Source organism: Rhinolophus sinicus, chromosome 2, assembly GCF_057876585.1.
Source record: "Rhinolophus sinicus isolate RSI-liver-muscle chromosome 2, RSI-T2T, whole genome shotgun sequence".
Lineage (NCBI taxonomy): Eukaryota > Metazoa > Chordata > Mammalia > Chiroptera > Rhinolophidae > Rhinolophus > Rhinolophus sinicus.
In genome coordinates this window covers 23,796,253-23,813,261 of record NC_142502.1, presented here as the reverse complement: position 1 = coordinate 23,813,261, position 17,009 = coordinate 23,796,253, and the positions used below count along the sequence as shown (strand labels likewise).

Here is a 17,009-nt window from a genome sequence, read left to right as displayed (position 1 = left end):
GTTCAAACTCTTGCTCTACGGATGTCAAACTAGAGCTCCGAGAGGCTAAGTGACCTGCCCCATGTTCAATACGTCAGAAGAGGCAGAGCTGGGATCAGAAGCCGGGGCCCACTGTCCTGGGCTGGAGCACCTTCCTCCGTGCCAGATGTTCGCCCAAGAAAACTGCAAATGTGGAATTTGGGTGCATCCTCCTCACTGGGAGTCAAGATTCTCAATGCGATGAGTATGGCTGAATTTGGACTGGATGCAAATCTCCCTTTGATTTTCACAAGGGGAGGTGGAGGAGGGTCATGTATCACTTGGGAGGCCCATGGGGATCCCCATGGAGCTGGGGAGGTGGCAGAACGGTGACATGTAGCATTCTTAAACTCTTATTCCATGCTATAATTTGGGGAGGAAAACAATTTTTATTGTTTTCACAATACAAAATGCAAAACTAGACAAACTTTTGATGATTCAAAATGAATCAAAAGGGTGGCTTTAAAAAAAAAAAGCCTTTTTTGACATGAACATTTTTATGCTAGATATGCAATGTGGTACAGTTTTAGGAAAATAACAAAGTAAGCCAAAATAGGATGCATTTCTTTTTAAATGGACTGTGATAGAAATAGGAATATCTTTGAGGACTGAAGCAAAACATAACCTATTTGCATGAAAATTAATAAAAGTTCTTAAAGGAAAATTATACAGAACAATTCCTTAATGGTCTTTTCAGGGAAGTAAATAAACAAATGGAAATGAGAGGCTAAGCAGACAGCCTTCTTCAGAATTTTTTTTTTCTTTTTAATCCTAAGAATCTAGTTCTGGGTGAGACTGTTGATTCTTTCCCAACTGCCATTTCTTCCTTTTCCTTGTTAATGGAACTCTGATTTGGCTCTGGGATCCTGAGGCCACCATTGTAAAGCAGACCAGATTCCCCCCAATGCCAGGGGCTGCATCATGACAGTTAATCATGCTGATCTAATTCCCAAACTCGGGACTGATTGGGTTTGGGACCTATGGGAGAGCTACACAGAAGGAGAGGCTTGTTCTAAAAACAAACAAACAAACAAAAAACGGTTGCCTCATATTAAAAAATAATGCATTGCAGGGGTGACCGGTTGGCTCAGTTGGTTAGAGGGCAGTGCTCATAACACCAAGGTCACCGGTTCGATTCCCACATGCACCAGTGAGCTGCACCCATCACAACTAGATTGAAAACAATGACTTGACTTGGAGCTGATGGGTCCTGGAAAAACACACTGTTCCCCAATATTCCCCAATACAAATAATAATAATAATGATAATAATAATAATGCATAGAAGAAAAAAGATACTCTGTCTCTTTACTGGATGTTATGTGTCTGCATGTGCTGTCTGCATAGCTGCCTGCTACAGCTATCTTGCAACCATGAGGCAAGACATCAGCCAGGAATAGTATTGAGGATAGTAGAGTAGAAAGATGGAAAACACCTGGGTTGATGACATTGTAGAGCAGCTGAATTAACCCTGCCAACTGTTTATATTTTAATGGGAATAACCTGTTTTAAACTATGCAAACCAGGTTTATTACTTGTAGACAAAAGCGTGCTGCAGTTTCTCAGGCTATTAAGGAAATACATTGCCATGTTTAAAAATCTCCTGACAAAACTTATTTAAAATAAATATTCAATGCTCGGACTCATTTAAGATGATATCGGTGACCTACGTAGGGAAGGAAATGTTTTCTCTTATGGGACCATACTAAAGCAGTGAAGATGAACCAAGGGTTGCCAAACTATAGTCCCCAGGCCAAATCTCACTTGCAATCCATTATTGTACATCCAGCAAGACAAGAATGGTTTTCAGTTTTAAATAGTTGAATAAAACATCAAAAGAAGAATGTTTCATGACACATGAAAATTATATGAATTCAAATTTTGGTGTCCAGATATAAAGCCATGCCCACTTGCCTGTGGCTGCTCCATCATAGGAATAGTTGCAACAGAGACTATCTACAATCTTGTCCTTTAAAGAAAAATTTGCTGACCCTTGCTATAGACCGGTGGATTTCAATACTAGTTACATGGTATAATAGAATTACTCAAGGGATTTTTAGAAATACTGACACCAGGTCCGACCTAAGCCAATGAAACAGAAATAGACCAATGTGAAATAGAAATTGCCCAATATGCATGCAAGGCTGAAAGCCATTACTCTTTAAATAGTGTAAGTGGGTCACAAAATACAGGTGAGCTTCAATGTCAACATACGTGAGGTAACAGGTTTAGAGAAAACTAGATCTGTAAACCTAGCTATGAACCACCATTTTACAACCCAACATTCTCTGTAAACTCTGTCCTGAAGCCATCAGCCAACCACGCATCTGCAGTCAATTCAATTCACCAAGCAGGATTTGCAAACAGAATATTAGGAACAACAGTACATCCCCGGTTAAATGTTGGCACAACTGGCAAACACAGGTAGTACTTGTTGTTCGCAATCCCAGAAAGACAGAGTAGAAATAAAGAAAATCCACAAACGAAAGAACTGCACTGTTAACAGCAAAGAAGTATTTGGGGAAGAAAGAACTGCTGCCAGAAAATATTAAGAATGGGATTATAGTAGAAACAGTGACCAGAATGTGAACATTTTCACTGAATTCTAAACTGGACAAGAAAAAATATCAGTAAGGCATCATTTTACAAAAAGGAAAAGGAGGCCAGCTTCTGGCCTGGCCTGTAAGGAGTTTGAAAGTCATCACTCCATCCCAACAAGAAAAAGCTGAACAAACTGAAAAATCAACATCCGTCCTTAGCTCCATCAAAGACCTGAAGTCACAAACCACTGCCCCCAAACTTAGAGAGACAGATGGGCAGACACAGAGAATCGCAACTTACCGCAGCTGAAATCCAGGAGCAGGAACTTCTTCAGGAAACGGGGCCAGGGCACAGAAACTTGACTGTAACTGACGGACTGCTGGAGGCTGACAGAAGACATATCTCAGGATTAAATACTCCAGAGGGCCCCCAGTTTTGTGAGTTTTGCCTCCAGGAGCCTTACCAGGTTCTCAGAGTGAAGAGCTGAGAAAAAGCTGGTCCTTCCAGCAAGAGAAGGGGAAAAGGAACCATTTTGAAATACGCCAAAGTGCTCTGTTCTTAACAAGGCCTGCTCTCAGGAGAAACTATTTAAACAGAGCCTAAATTGCCCAGGTTTCATCAGAGCCTAACTGATCTGGGAAGAAAGGAGAGGCCCAGCCCCAGCTGGCTCTAGCCTCGTACCAAGGAAGGGAAATACCCAACTCCAGCCTCTCTGGCCATCTTGTTTCACTTAAGGGGGTAGAAAACAAAACAAAATACAGATGCACTTGTGAAGTTCTCAGCCCAGCAGCACACACTCACTAAAACACTGAGACCTAATAATAGGACTATAGGACATTTTCCCTCCCCTACACCTAATCCCATTAATAAAGGCCTATACCCTGCAATTCCTTTTACCCAGTACAGCAAGTCCATCTTTCAAGAAAAAATTGCAAAGCATACTGAAAAGCAAAAAACACAGTTTGAAGACACAGAGTAAGCATCAGAACCAGACACAGACATGGTAGGGATGTTGTTGGAATTTGTCAGACCAGAAACTTAAAATACGTATGATTAAAAAATATTTCAACTCTTAACATATTCACAAGGAGAATGAATTGTGCATTGGCCACATATAGAGGCATCACTTTGATTGTCCTATAGTTCAAGCAAAGGACTGAAAGAACTCTGGCTGTGAAAACCGCATGAATGGGTTCCTGCCTGTCTGTACCTCACCCATTATGTTCTCATGCCTGGAGAAGCTCATGTCAACTCATCATGGGATATTCAATTTGCACAATATATATGAACCTGGAAAAGAATCATCATATTCTGAAACATTAAATAAATAAATAATAATAAACAAACTAAAACACAAATTTACTTAATGTATTTAAGTATGAACTGACTATAATAGAAAACCTACATTTATATAAATATAAGTTTATGAATATAGAATAAAAATAATATAATATGCAAATAATCTTCCTTCAGTATAAATACGAACCAGCTATCCAGAGTCAAACTCAGAGGTCTTGCAAGGCAGAATGGGTGTGAGACCCTAAATCAGGTGCCAGTTGGGCAGGAAACTATGGAGGTCATCTAAATCAAGGGTCTTCGGAGCATGGTCCATGATATGGTGCTGGCTCACTAACTGCTTTAACCAGTCTCAGATAAGATACTTAGAGAAAGTGACGTTAAGTGTCAAGGAAGTGACAGTAAGTGAAACTTCATAGGAATTTAACATTTTTACAAAATCCATGCACATGGTCAATGGACTTATCTCACTGTGCGTGATATTATTGTTGAAGTTGTGGGTTAAGAAGCACATACCGACCTGCATATAGTCTTAGGCAATAGAATCACGTATCAGTTTATGATGAACTAGAAAAAAAAATTGAAGGGAGGGCAGGTCCTTCATTACAGGAGGCTTGAGAAGCACTGATCTAAGTGAGATGTCCCAGGCATTACTGCTAAACTTTTCCTCCCTCTTGGAGTCAATTCTTAATCTACCACAGACCTCTCCCATGTCTGGAACTCATTATGAACATCAGACCCAAACAGACTCAGGTGTAGAGCTGCCTGGGGACACCAGTAGGCAGGACCCATAAACAGGCTGAGAACTGACTGGTTCGTGGGTACATGTTCAAGATCTGGACAGAGTGGCTCCTTTTCTCAGAAGTGGGGGCACTGAAATACCTCTGTTCTAAAAAAGTCACTAGGGGGTCCAGTCCAATTCCTACCAGTTCTTAACTTTGTCCTAATCAACAAATAATGTAATAATTTACGGCAACAGCAAAGGTCCCATACATAAGAGAGAACATTTTAGCTGCCCTACTGCAAGTTTTTCGGAAATGGTCCTTAATCAAGTGATCTGGTAGAAACATTTCCTCTTAGCTGCATCAAGGATTTACTTCTTTTTAAGAGTTTTTTGAGAAAGTGAGCTGTCTAGTTGTGGGGTAGTAGGAGGTCTCCTTTAGCTTCAAAGCATGCACCTTTTAAAATCAGTATGGATAGTCGTCTCTCCTTTTTTATAAACACTCACCACAGTCTCAGAAGTTATAGCAAGCCTTATATTGATTAGGATTGATGTTTTAATTTTTAAAGACTTTCCCAGCTTTAGATCTTAGCTTTCTTATGCTCAATCCCACATTTAATAAATGCCTTCATTTTCTGTAGCCCATGAGAAAGGTGGTTCACAGGTGCTCCTAAAAACACTCAATCAATCACATCTATGTGTCTGATAAATTCTGACTGGCATTCATTCAACATTTATCAAGCAATTATGTGTCAGGCACTGAGCAAAATGCTTAGTATAAAAGGGGTTTCATGGGTTGTTTTGTGTATCAATAATGGATGAGTATTATAATTCTCACCAAAACTAAAGGAGATGAGAGTCAAAGGAAAAGATTACATTTCCTGCTAGAATACCAAGTTGTTACTCATTTTATAGTTATCATGTCTGAGACAGTGGTCACGATATAAAGACCAGATGGTTAATTACATTGTGGGTGCAAGAGTAACCCCAGAGCAAACAATGACTTGATAGGAAAATATGTGAAGACTGGGACCATATCTTTTTCATTGCTTAAACCCACCAACACCTACTACAGCAGTATACATAGAAGATACTCTTCCAGTTATTATTCCTGAAAAGCTAATCACCCCATGAGCATTTTGTTATGCTCATGGGTTCTGTGGGGATAACTTGTGTCTGCTCCATGACCTCGGAGGCTTCAGCCTGGAAGAACGGAGGGTATCTGGAGGTGACTCAGTGGCAGGGGCTACAGTTGTCCAAACACTTGGTCACTCACATGTGTGGTGGTTGATGCCAGCTGTCAGGCAGGACCTCAGCTAGGAACCTACACACTGCTTTCCATGGAGCTGCTTGGGCTTCCCTTCAGCATGGTTGTTGGATTTTAAGAGTAAATTTCCCAAAGAGAACTAGCTAGAAGTCGTTAGTGTTCTAGCCTCAGAAGTCACACAGTGTTACTTCCACCGTAGTGACAAACCTGGAGAGTTTCAAGGACAAGGAGCATAGACTTTCACCTCTCAATGGAAGGTGTCAAAGTCACAGAAGAACAGAGCGTTGGATGGGAGATCATGTTTTAATTATCTTTGGGAAATAAAATCTGCCACAAGTATCAAATAATCAATGAATGAAAAAATGATATCAGCGATAAATATTATTGCTTCTCTCAATTATGTGAGTTCTTTGAAAGCACAGCGTGATTGCACTTTCCCACCCTATGATTTGCTTTGGTCAATGGAATGTGGATAGAAGTGACTTATGTAATTTATTGCAGGAAGCACTGACAGGCCATCCTCCGTATTCACCGATTCTGTATTTGCAAATTCACCTACTTGCTAATATATATTTATAACTGCAAAAGCAATAGTCACAGCACTTTTCTGACAGCTGGTAGACATGTACATACATAGAGCAGTGAAAAATTTGAGCCACTAGAGGCACATATTTCCAGCTGAGGTTGAAAAAGGTAAAACTCTGCCTTCTAGTTTTAGCTCTTATACAGCAAAAAAGGTGTCCTTTCATATTTAGTGCCATGTTTTCTGCATTTTTGTGCTTTTTTTGGTGGTGGTTTTGCTGTTTACAATGGCCCCAAGCATAGCGCTGACATGCTGTGTAATGCACCTAAGTGCAGTAAGGCTGTGCTGTGCCTTTTGGAGAAGATATGTGCGTTCGATAAGCTTCACTAAGGCATGCGTTACAGTGTCATTGTGAGTGCAATGTTAACAAATCAACAATATATATGAAATAAGTATCTGTATACAATAATACACATAAAACAAGCTTATGTATCAATCGATTGATGAAAATGTTGTGACCAGAAGCTCAAAGCAACCTAACTCTGTATTTCCTGTAGAAGCAACAGTTCAACATTCACTAATTCAATGTTTGTGGTGACTTTATAGGACTTAGCTGCTATAAATAATGAGAACAGCCTGTAAGTGCTGTTGCAGGATGCTCAGGGCTCTCCTCTCCTGCTGGGGTGAACGTGCAGGTGGTGCCGTATTGCACCATCACATGTGCTGTAAAGCTTAAATAAAACATCTTCTTCATAGTTTCTCACGTAGTGAAACATTGATTAAATATGAGCTAATAGAAAGAACAACTTTTCCATAATTAGTCAACAAGAAAACTAGCTAGATTATTTTGTCATATGGGTATAAAACTCGAGCCTTCTGAATTTCAATAAATTTGTTCTAACTCCAATACTATTATTTTGAAATAAATCCTTCTCTTTCCTTCCTTCTGTTCTTTTATATGACTAATTATCACCTTATAAATATAGATAATTTGGCTTAGTCACTCGCTGTTATCTTCATTAATTGTGTATTCCACCGTATAAAATGAACGTCTCCAAATTTAGCCTCAGTTTTTCTATAAGTAAAATGCCACCCAAAAGGCATTGATAATTGCAAAATGTACTCTGCAGATGAAAAGAACAACAGAGTTCTTAAACAATGTAAATTACTTCCTTTTTCTCTTATAAAAAAACCATTCTGCAATGTAAACTTATATTCTCAATTTTTCAGTCACCTAAGCAATGGACCACGTCTATTACTTAAAAGTTAAAATAAACAGGCTATTTTTAAGTCAAAATTTGTTATTTAACCTTTGCTAAATAATTCAAAGCTAGCTCTGCATAATAATAAATTTGACATAAACACTAGAAAGTGTCATGTGTCCACAGGCCACCGTACACTATTTAGGCAGGGGAGAGGGAGGAAAAGCACTAGAAACATGCAATGGGATATTATTCGGCAATAAAAAGGAATGAAACACTGAGCCATGCTACAACATAGATGACTCTTGAAAACATTACACTAAGTGAAAGAAGCCAGTCACAAAAAATCACGTATTATATAATTCTACTTATATGAAATATCCATAACAGACAAATCCACAGAGATAGAAAGAAGATTAGTGATTGCCAGGGGCTGGGAGGTGTTAGAGACTGGGAGTAACCATTAAACTGTACAGGACTTTTTGTTTGTTTTTGAGTGCTGCAATGTCCTGGAATTAGACAGTGATGATGGTTGTACAACATAGTGAATATACTAAAAACCACTGAATTGTACACTTTAAAATGGTTGATTTTCTGTTATGTGAAAAAAAAATTTTTTTTAAGTACTAGACACAGCCACCAGAATGGCTATAATCAAAACGCCTGATAATAATAAGTGTTGATGAGGATGTGGAGAAACAGAATGCTCATGCAATGCTGGTGAAAATGTAAAATGGTACAGCCACTTTAAAACACAGCCTGTTTTAAACAGTTCTGTTTATTTAACAGTTTGTTTATTTATTTATTTATTTATTTATTTATTTATTTATTTATTAAAACACTGTTTATTTAACAGTTCCTCAAAAAGTTAAATATGAAGTTACCATTTGACCTCTCCTGGGTGCTTACCCAAGAGAAATGAAAACATATGTCCATACAGAGACCTGTACGTGAATGTTTGTAGCAGCATTATTCATTATAGCCAAAACTTTGAAACAACTCAAATGCCCATCAATGGATGAATGAATTAACAAAATGTTTATCCCATGGAATATTTTTCAGCCATGAAAAGGAATGAAGTACTGATCCATGCTACATGGATGAAACTAGAAATGTTTTGCTAAGTGAAAGAAGCTCGTAAGAAGGCTCACAGGCATATGCCATGGTCTGTGTGTTTGTGATCCCCCAAACTCATAGGTTGAAAATCTAATCTCCAATGTGACAGTATTAGGAGGTGGCGCCTTTGGGAAGTGGTTAGGTCAGGAGGACAGACAGCCTCATGAACGGGATTTGAAAGAGACCCAAGCGAGAGCTCCCTTGCTGCTTCCACCATGTAAAGGTACCACTCACTGTCTGCTACCAGGAAGAGGACCCTCACCTAACCTTGGCACCCTCATCTCAGACTTCCAGCCTCCAGAACTGTGGAAAATAAGTTTTTGTTGTTCATAAACTTTAGTCTGTGGTATTTTGTTATAGCAGCCCCAAGGGATTAAAACTGTGTGATTTCGTTTTTATGAAATGTCCAGAATAGGCAAACCTATAGAGACAGAGGGCAGATTAGTAGTTGCCTAGGGCTGAGGGATGGACAGTTGGAGAATGATAGCTAAACGGTGTGTATGGGGTTTCTTTGGGGGCGGTGGGGGGGGGCGGCGGTGATGACAATGTTCTAAAATTGATTGTGGTGATGGTTGCACAACTGTGAATATACTAAATACCACTGAACGGTACACATTAAATGGGTGACTTATAGGGTAAGTGAATTATAGCTCAATAAATCTCTTAGAAAAAATAAAGAATAAATCTAGCCAAGAAATTGTAACAGCACTACGGTCCCACAGAGGTCCCTACCCTGTCTCTCCCTCCTCTCAACCCTCTCCCCTCCCCCCTCTACTCCCCTCCTTCCAGTATGTTAGGCCTGGCAGGATGACTTGGAGGTTTGATGGTCATTTGGAAGAGGGGAGGTCAAGAAACTAAGACAGTTCAAGAGTCTCTCCGCGCAGGGCTGTAGCCTCATCCACCTCTTCCGCGAAGGGGCCCTAGGCCACCTTCTAGGTTTAAGGCCACTTGCCCCCGGCTGCGCCCCCGGAACCAACGCTCTGAAGGAGCCCTCGGCTCACAGAGGTGCCGGCAAGGACAACCAAGTTCAGAGCCTCAGGTGCGCGCCCACCCTGCCCCGGGGAGAGCAGGCTCCCTCCCGCCTTTAACTGGGTGCACCCACGAGGTGCAGGCCCGCGCTCACGCCGGTCCCAGGAGTAGACGTGTCAGCAGAACCGACTCCCAGCGCGGGTGGGGCCGCAGGAGAGGTTCCCCAACCGGTTACACCAGAAACCCCGCCAGCCAGCTGCACTGTCCTTCTCCACCCCGGTCGCCCACAGTAGACACCTTTGTGTGCCTGTTAATTGAAAAACAAGGGGGCTGGAAGGACACCAAAGGCAGCCGGACCCAAGCGGGCCCTGCAGTCCTGTTTCAGGCCCTCCCCCCTGCGGAGGGGACTCAGCAAAGGGGCGCGGCCCGGCCGCAGCTGACTAGGGTCGGAATCCGGGTCGCTCGCGGTCGCAGCGCCCCTTCCGGCCCAAGGCCCCGGCGGTGTCCAGCAGACTCCGGTCTCCCGCACTGCGGGGAGGCGAGACGCGCGTCGGCGGGGCACTGGCGGGCACCGGACAGCGCCGGGGCGGGGACTCGGGGACCTCGGCGGGCAGGCGCGGCGCGCACACGCAGGCAGGGCGGCCCCGGGTGGCCCGAGTGCGGCCCCTTCCCGGAGTCGCTCGCTAGGCTCTTTCCCCGGACCATCGGCATCTCCAATGGCCGAGGTGCTGGAGCCAGAGCCCGGGACAGGCGAGGGCGAGGCGGCCCAAGCTGTGGAGATGCCAAGCTGGAAGGCGCTGGGAGACGCGGGCCCCCAGGTAGGAGCCTTCCGCAGAGGCAAAGGGTGCGAGCCGAGGTAGGCGGGTTGGGGGTGGGGGGAGGCTGTCTACGAGCAGATTTGCAATGAGCTCCGAGGGTCCCATAGATTTAAGTGAAAAGTACAATTTTAAAATGGTCTGAATCCCTAGCTCTCCATTCCTGTACAAACGTGAAAATTCGGTGGGTTAGCCATAAGCCCAGGTACTGGCCACATCTCAATTTCTTCTATTTGCGAGGGGGGAAAAAATTAAAAAAGAATCAATCACCTCCCAGAATCCACTGTGGGACCCTTTGGGCCGAGGGGACGTGAGAGACGTTTGTTCTTAACGGAAATGAGCTGACCCCCGCCCCCACTCCCACCCCTACCCCCACCCCCACCCCTCCTTGTGAGTCCAAGGCGCCAGAGTCTCTGATTCAAGGATGGGTGCCGCGAACAAAGGCCCTGCCCGGCCCTAAGGAGCCTGAACCTGGAGCCCGACCCAAGTGGCCCCCAAATCAAGGCACCTGTACTGTTGCATCTCACGTTCTGCCTTTTTAAAAATCTCTTGCTTCCTCAAGTTTTATCTGTTCCATTTTAGCCCGGAATTTGCGAGATCCGACACTATGGACCAGCCAAGTGGGTCAGCACCTCCGTTGAGTCAATGGACTGGGATTCCGCCATCCAGACTGGCTTTACCAGACTGAACAGCTACATTCAAGGCAAAAATGAGAAAGGTGAAGGCAATTTAATATTATATATATATATATATATATATATATATATATATATATATATAGAGAGAGAGAGAGAGAGAGAGAGAGAGAGAGAGAGAGAGAGAGAGAGAGAGAGAGAGAGAGAGAGAGTCCTCTGGTTTATTCTTGAGTTTTAGCTTATTAAAGAGATGCCCTTTAGAATAGAAAAACAAGCCGTTCATCAAAGACTTACATTTAAAGAAGAGGACTCTGCTCAGGACCCTTAGCAGCGTCTAGAGGAGCGTAGTACTGAGTAGTGCTTTTCAGCCTTTGTTCTCCTTGTCTGTGTTTCTGCTGGATGAACTAGGCCTCTGTAACTACTAGTGTTAAGTCCTTTTCATGGCTGATGCTTTGAGGTAATTCGGTAAGATGAAAGACATCAGGAGGCAGGAAGGTACAAGACAGAGTCTCAAGACATAACTTCTGGTCCTGGTTCTGACTCAATTTATATTTTAGTAGGTCACTTAGTCAATGGGACCTCAGTTTCTTAACTGTAAAAAGGAAGAATGGACTGGACTATGTGATCTCTAATTTTCCCTGCTATCCCTAAAACTATAGAAGTTAGTAACCAAAAATATTAATAGTACAGAAAGTGTTTAATGTAGGCAGTGGATAATTGAATCATTTGGGCCTTTTTTTAAAGCTGAAAATTATCTTAAAGGTAAGTATTTATGCCAATAGCATACAGTAAATCAAGAAACTCAGATCACAAAATAATAGGTGAAGTTTAAAAAGTAGTCGTGCGTACCCTACATCTACTTTCACGGTCTCCTTTGTATTTAAATATATATTTTTATGGCACAGAGATGAAAATAAAGATGACAGCTCCAGTGACGAGCTACGTGAAGCCGGGTTCAGGCCCTTTTAGTGAGTCTACCATTACCATTTCACTGTACATCCCCTCTGAGCAGCAATCTGATCCACCCAGGCCTTCAGAGTCAGATGTCTTCATTGAAGACAGAGCTGAAATGACTGTGTTTGTACGGTAAGTGGTAGATAATTTATAGCCCTGCTAACTGCTGGTTTCACTTGCCTCCCCTTACAGTTTAGCTCCTATGCAATTTCAGTAGGCTTTTCACCCTTCCATAAAAGCAGGTCTAATGCATTTTGTGGTGTTTTCCTGTTGGCTCAGCTTTATATGTTACCAAGGTTTGTTGCAAAATATAATCAATTCATTTAATGCAGCGCCTGTTGCATACCTTCCACAAATCAGACACAATGGAAATCATTCCCCCCCCAAAGCATAAGACTGCCCTCACCTGCCATTTAGTTAAGCCTGAACAAAAATACCTTAACACGCAATGCATGGTAGCCCTCCTCCCACCTTCTCGGTTCTGATAACCCAAACTCTCCCCTTTGTCCCCTCCCAAGGAATGGCTACTGTTTCCTGCAGTTATTGCCTGTGTTAGTTTACTGGTTTCTTTTTAATACCTGTTTAACTCATTCCTTATGTTAAATTCTCTCTGTTGAAATTTTAAAAAAACACATAGTACATGATAATAGTCTATATTGGAGTCCCTCTATTACTTCTTTTCTCTCCCTCTTGTCACCACCCAACTATTAGAAAATCTATCTCTGTCTCTGCTTCTGTAACTCCCACGTACTCCTCAAGCCACCACAGTCCAGTACAGCCTGCACCATCTCCTTGGAACTGCTCCTGCCACCCTCAGCAGTGCCCTTGCACTTGTCAAATGATAGCAATCCTTTCCCCTGTGACCCCTGCAGCCTTCGCGTGTTGACCAATCTGTTCCTTTGATAGTGGTCCCTCCTCTAACTCTCAGAATGTCACTCTTGTCATTCTTCTCCTCCTGCTTCTCTCCACCGAATGGTTCCTCACCCACTTCCCTCCCAGGCATCGCTGGTATTGATGCCTGTTATTGACCCTTGTGTCATAGCACATTTGCACTGCACAATCTACTCACCATGTTTCAAATGCTTATGACTAATGACTCTCAAATTTAGTGTCTCCAGCCTGTTTTCCCTATTTGTTGGACATTTCCGTGTGGGCTGGTGGTGGAAACCAAACACAATAGCTCTGAAAAATGAGCCTTCCCCCAAATCTCATTTTCTCTGGGCAGTGATCTTACAGCGCCTCAGGAAAGGGCCTCATCAGCTAGAAAGCCCCCCAGCGAGGACCTCCATGGCTGTCATCTGCACTGTTGCCTGACAACTGGTCTCCAGATCCGGCCCATTCCCCTCAGAAATGATCATGATTCTGTTCCCTTCCCTCCATCCCTGTTGTTACAACTCAGGTCTTCATCTTATGGGGACCACACTAAGTCATGTTCGTGTAACCCATGGTTGGGTACAGTGCCTGACGTTCAGCAGATGTTCATGTGTCTGTGGGCCTCGTATCTTGACTATTCCACATTAGTAGCCTCCCAACTATTCTCTCTACCCACCAGTTTCTTCCTCTCTTGCTCCACACAGGAATTCATGATATTTCTTACAACAACAGCAACAAACCCCCCAACCTGTTACTCCATTTAAAAATCTCTGTTGGTTTCCTCTTGCTTTAGGGTGACGTTCAGATTATTCACATTATACACAATGCATTTTATAGTGTGACCCGACTGTTTCCCCCACTGACTTTCCCACCCTTAGCTGAGCAGGCCATGTTCTTCCAAATCTCTTTACCTTTGACATCAGGCAAGTTACTCAGACGTTCCTTGCCAAAATCTCTTTATTTGGGAAAAGTGTATAATCGTAGTACCTACTTATCTCATAGGGTTGCCATGAAGATTAAATGAGTTAATGTACATAATATACTTAGAACATGAATATATTATGACTTGTAGCTTTCTCTTTCTTCTCTTCTTGGAGAGCCCACTTTTATCCTTCAGGACTTAGAGTGAATGGCACTTCCTCTGTGATGCCGTCCATGATTTCTCCAATCAGCTAGCCACTCTGTCCTTCTGTTATTCTAAATTATGATCACCTATTTATAGACTGTTGCTTCTTCAAGAATACAGCAACATATTACTCTGTCCATATCCTTCAGCTCCAAGCAGGGCAGGTGTGTGTATGTGGAGGCTCAATGTGTTTGTGTATTGAATAAAGATGTGGCTAGATTATTATAGAACAGTATGTATTCAGAGAACAAGATGATTTCTAATTAGGGACTTCAAGATTTGATTTCAAGGAAGAAATGTGATCTGAAAACAAATTCCCTTTGAGTAGAACATACCAAGAGCTGACTGTTATTAAGGAAATAAATAATAAATTTGGGAGACAAATATTTCTTAACTCATGGTTCAGAATTATCATTATCAGTCAACATGCTGAAAATTATAGAACAGTTTTATCCATTTGTCTTCAATGTTATATTTTATATACATGTGTGCACATAGATTCCTACACTTATTCAGCAAGGATTTAAAAGAAACTGCATGCCAAGAACGATTCTAAGTACCTGACAGACAATGTTGCATAAAATAGATATGGTTTGTACTCTTAAGAGCTTATATCTTATCAGAAGAAGGCTAGGACTGACCTTTCCCATTGGTACATTATAATAAAACTTATGCTAAAGAAAGCATATTAAGAATATTGTTGTTTTTCTGTGTTTCCTATTCTTAACCTTCAAAATCAAAGTCATCGTGTTTACATGTTGGCAACTCAGCTAAGTCTGTGTCCTGTTATGATTTAATCTCAGGATATTTTTGTTTATATTCTTCAAAATCCATGTTTAAACTTTTATGCTCTTTTCCTACTTTTAATTTAAATCTTTTGACTGTCTTTTCTTCTCCATCCCATAGCAAACATCCTAATTTGATCCTTCCCTCCAATCTATTTTCCATCTGTCTCACTCAGATCTGATTAAATTCTTTTCTGCTCAACATCCTTTTGAGATATTTTGAGAATCTGAAAACGTCTTTAGTCACTATACAAGGTTCTTCCTTCTGGTTCTGACTCACCTTCCTGAACTCTTTTTGTGCCTCACTATGAAAATGCTTCACATTTTTGGACTTCTGTTCTTTTTCTTATCCCTCCCCTTTCTCTGCCCAGCAAAACCACCCTCCATGCCAGACCCAACTCAGAGGACACCCTTAATCATATCCTCAGTGTTCCTAAACATTTTGATCCTGTCTCTGTTAAATCTCTTCCCAGGCTGTATAGAGTGGCCGAAATGTTTGTCTCTTAATTCAGACTGTAAATTCATAAGGTCAAAACTAGATCACATGAGTGCCTCACTCTTCCCAAGAAGAGGACGAAAAGGGAAATGTTCCATAGAAAGTTGAAAGTCTGGAAAGGAGGCTTGGAAGGGGGTTTCCGTGTTGTCCTGCGACCGGCAGCAGCAGCATCATATTGTTAGACATACAGACTCTCGGGCCCCACCCTAGACCTCCTGAATCTGCATGTTAGCAAGATGCCCAGGGGACTCATACGTACATTCAAGTTTGAGAAGCACAGAGTTAGAGCACAAGATGGTGTAAAGTCCAAATCTACCTGCCAACAGCTGGGCCGTCTGCCTCCTCCTGGCTCTCCTCAGGATGCAGAGGTCACATTGAGATGGGGAACCTGAGGAAGGGATGCTGCTTCAGGGCCCACGAGGGAAGAGCGCTGAGCGTGCATGTTATCCAGCTTTGTTGTCTCTGCTCCTGCTTTTCTCTTCAGACTGACATCAGCCTCGGTATTAAAACCATTCCTGGTTATGTACTTTCTCCTCTCTAGGTCTTTCGAAGGATTCTCTAGTGCCCAAAAGAATCAAGAACAACTTTTGACATTAGCAAGTATTTTGAGGGAAGAAGGAAAAGTGTTCGATGAAAAGGTTTACTACACGGCAAGCTACAACAGTCCTTTCAATGAGCTTAATCGAAATAATGAAGTGTGGTTGATTCAGAAAAATGAACCCTCCAAAGAAAATGAATGAGAAAATTAAAGAAAGTGGCATCGGGAAGGTCTAAACTTCTGTTTAATACAGACAGCAACACTTCCTATAAGTAAAATGTATGTCTAGCCTCTTCTACCTGAGAGTACTGTTATGGAGTGAGCTTTTTCCAATGTGCCTTTTTAATGCTTGAAGCTTCATCTAGATACACATATAACAGGGCGCTATTATAAACATGTAAATTGGCCATAACCTTGGTGGCCTTGAATTCTGTGAAGCTCCAGGGAAATGTCATGTTACTTCCCCTTCTTCACTATATCACAGTCCTGTTGCTTTTTTCTACTTGGATTTGTGTCAGTTGGATGTTATCCCCTCTAGCTATTATCAATAAAAATGTTAAAGATTTATCTTGTGTGGAACTACCAGGCTGTCAGGCCTGGAGAGGTGAAGTTCATGCAAAATTCAAACTGACGCGGCTGCCACTGTTACAGTCTCTGCTGAGTCCTCTTCCCCATCTGCGCGCACATGCACACACGCACACACACACACACACACACACACACACTCTCAGAGTGTCCAAAAGTGTTGATATTTCATGACAGAATACATTTATGAAATTAGGAACTTCTATCTTATTTTGATACTCAATAAAGGCATTTTTTTGTCCTGAAGAAATGTATACAAACATGTAGTTTTAAAATTCACTTGAATTACAAAATTTCATATAGTATTTCTGGAGGTCATATGAAAATGAGTGGTTATTGAAAGAGTGGGTTGCTGCAAAATCAAGGAAGTTGAAATTCTGACCTACTTATGTGGTAAAACTTGTCCTGGAGAAGATAAAGTCACATTCAGATACCTGGAAGCCTGTCGTGGGAAGGGACATTAGCTCTACCGTGGGCCTCTAGAGGATGATGGCTGTAGGAGTGCCAGAGAAAAGTAGTTTGGAGCTCAGTAACTTCCCAACAATTAAAA

At 42.0% G+C, this 17,009-nt stretch overlaps 1 protein-coding gene across 1 annotated transcript; it reads left to right on the top strand.

The window, feature by feature from the left end:
* The first annotated feature begins 10,127 nt into the window (after window positions 1-10,127).
* HEBP2 (heme binding protein 2) lies at window positions 10,128-16,441 on the top strand. The gene is made up of 4 exons (XM_074333639.2): window positions 10,128-10,470; window positions 11,050-11,185; window positions 12,008-12,188; window positions 15,878-16,441. Exons 1-4 carry the CDS (start codon window positions 10,369-10,371, stop codon window positions 16,074-16,076), a joined length of 618 nt encoding a protein of 205 aa, XP_074189740.2. The 5' UTR covers window positions 10,128-10,368; the 3' UTR covers window positions 16,077-16,441.
* The last annotated feature ends 568 nt before the right edge of the window (window positions 16,442-17,009 follow it).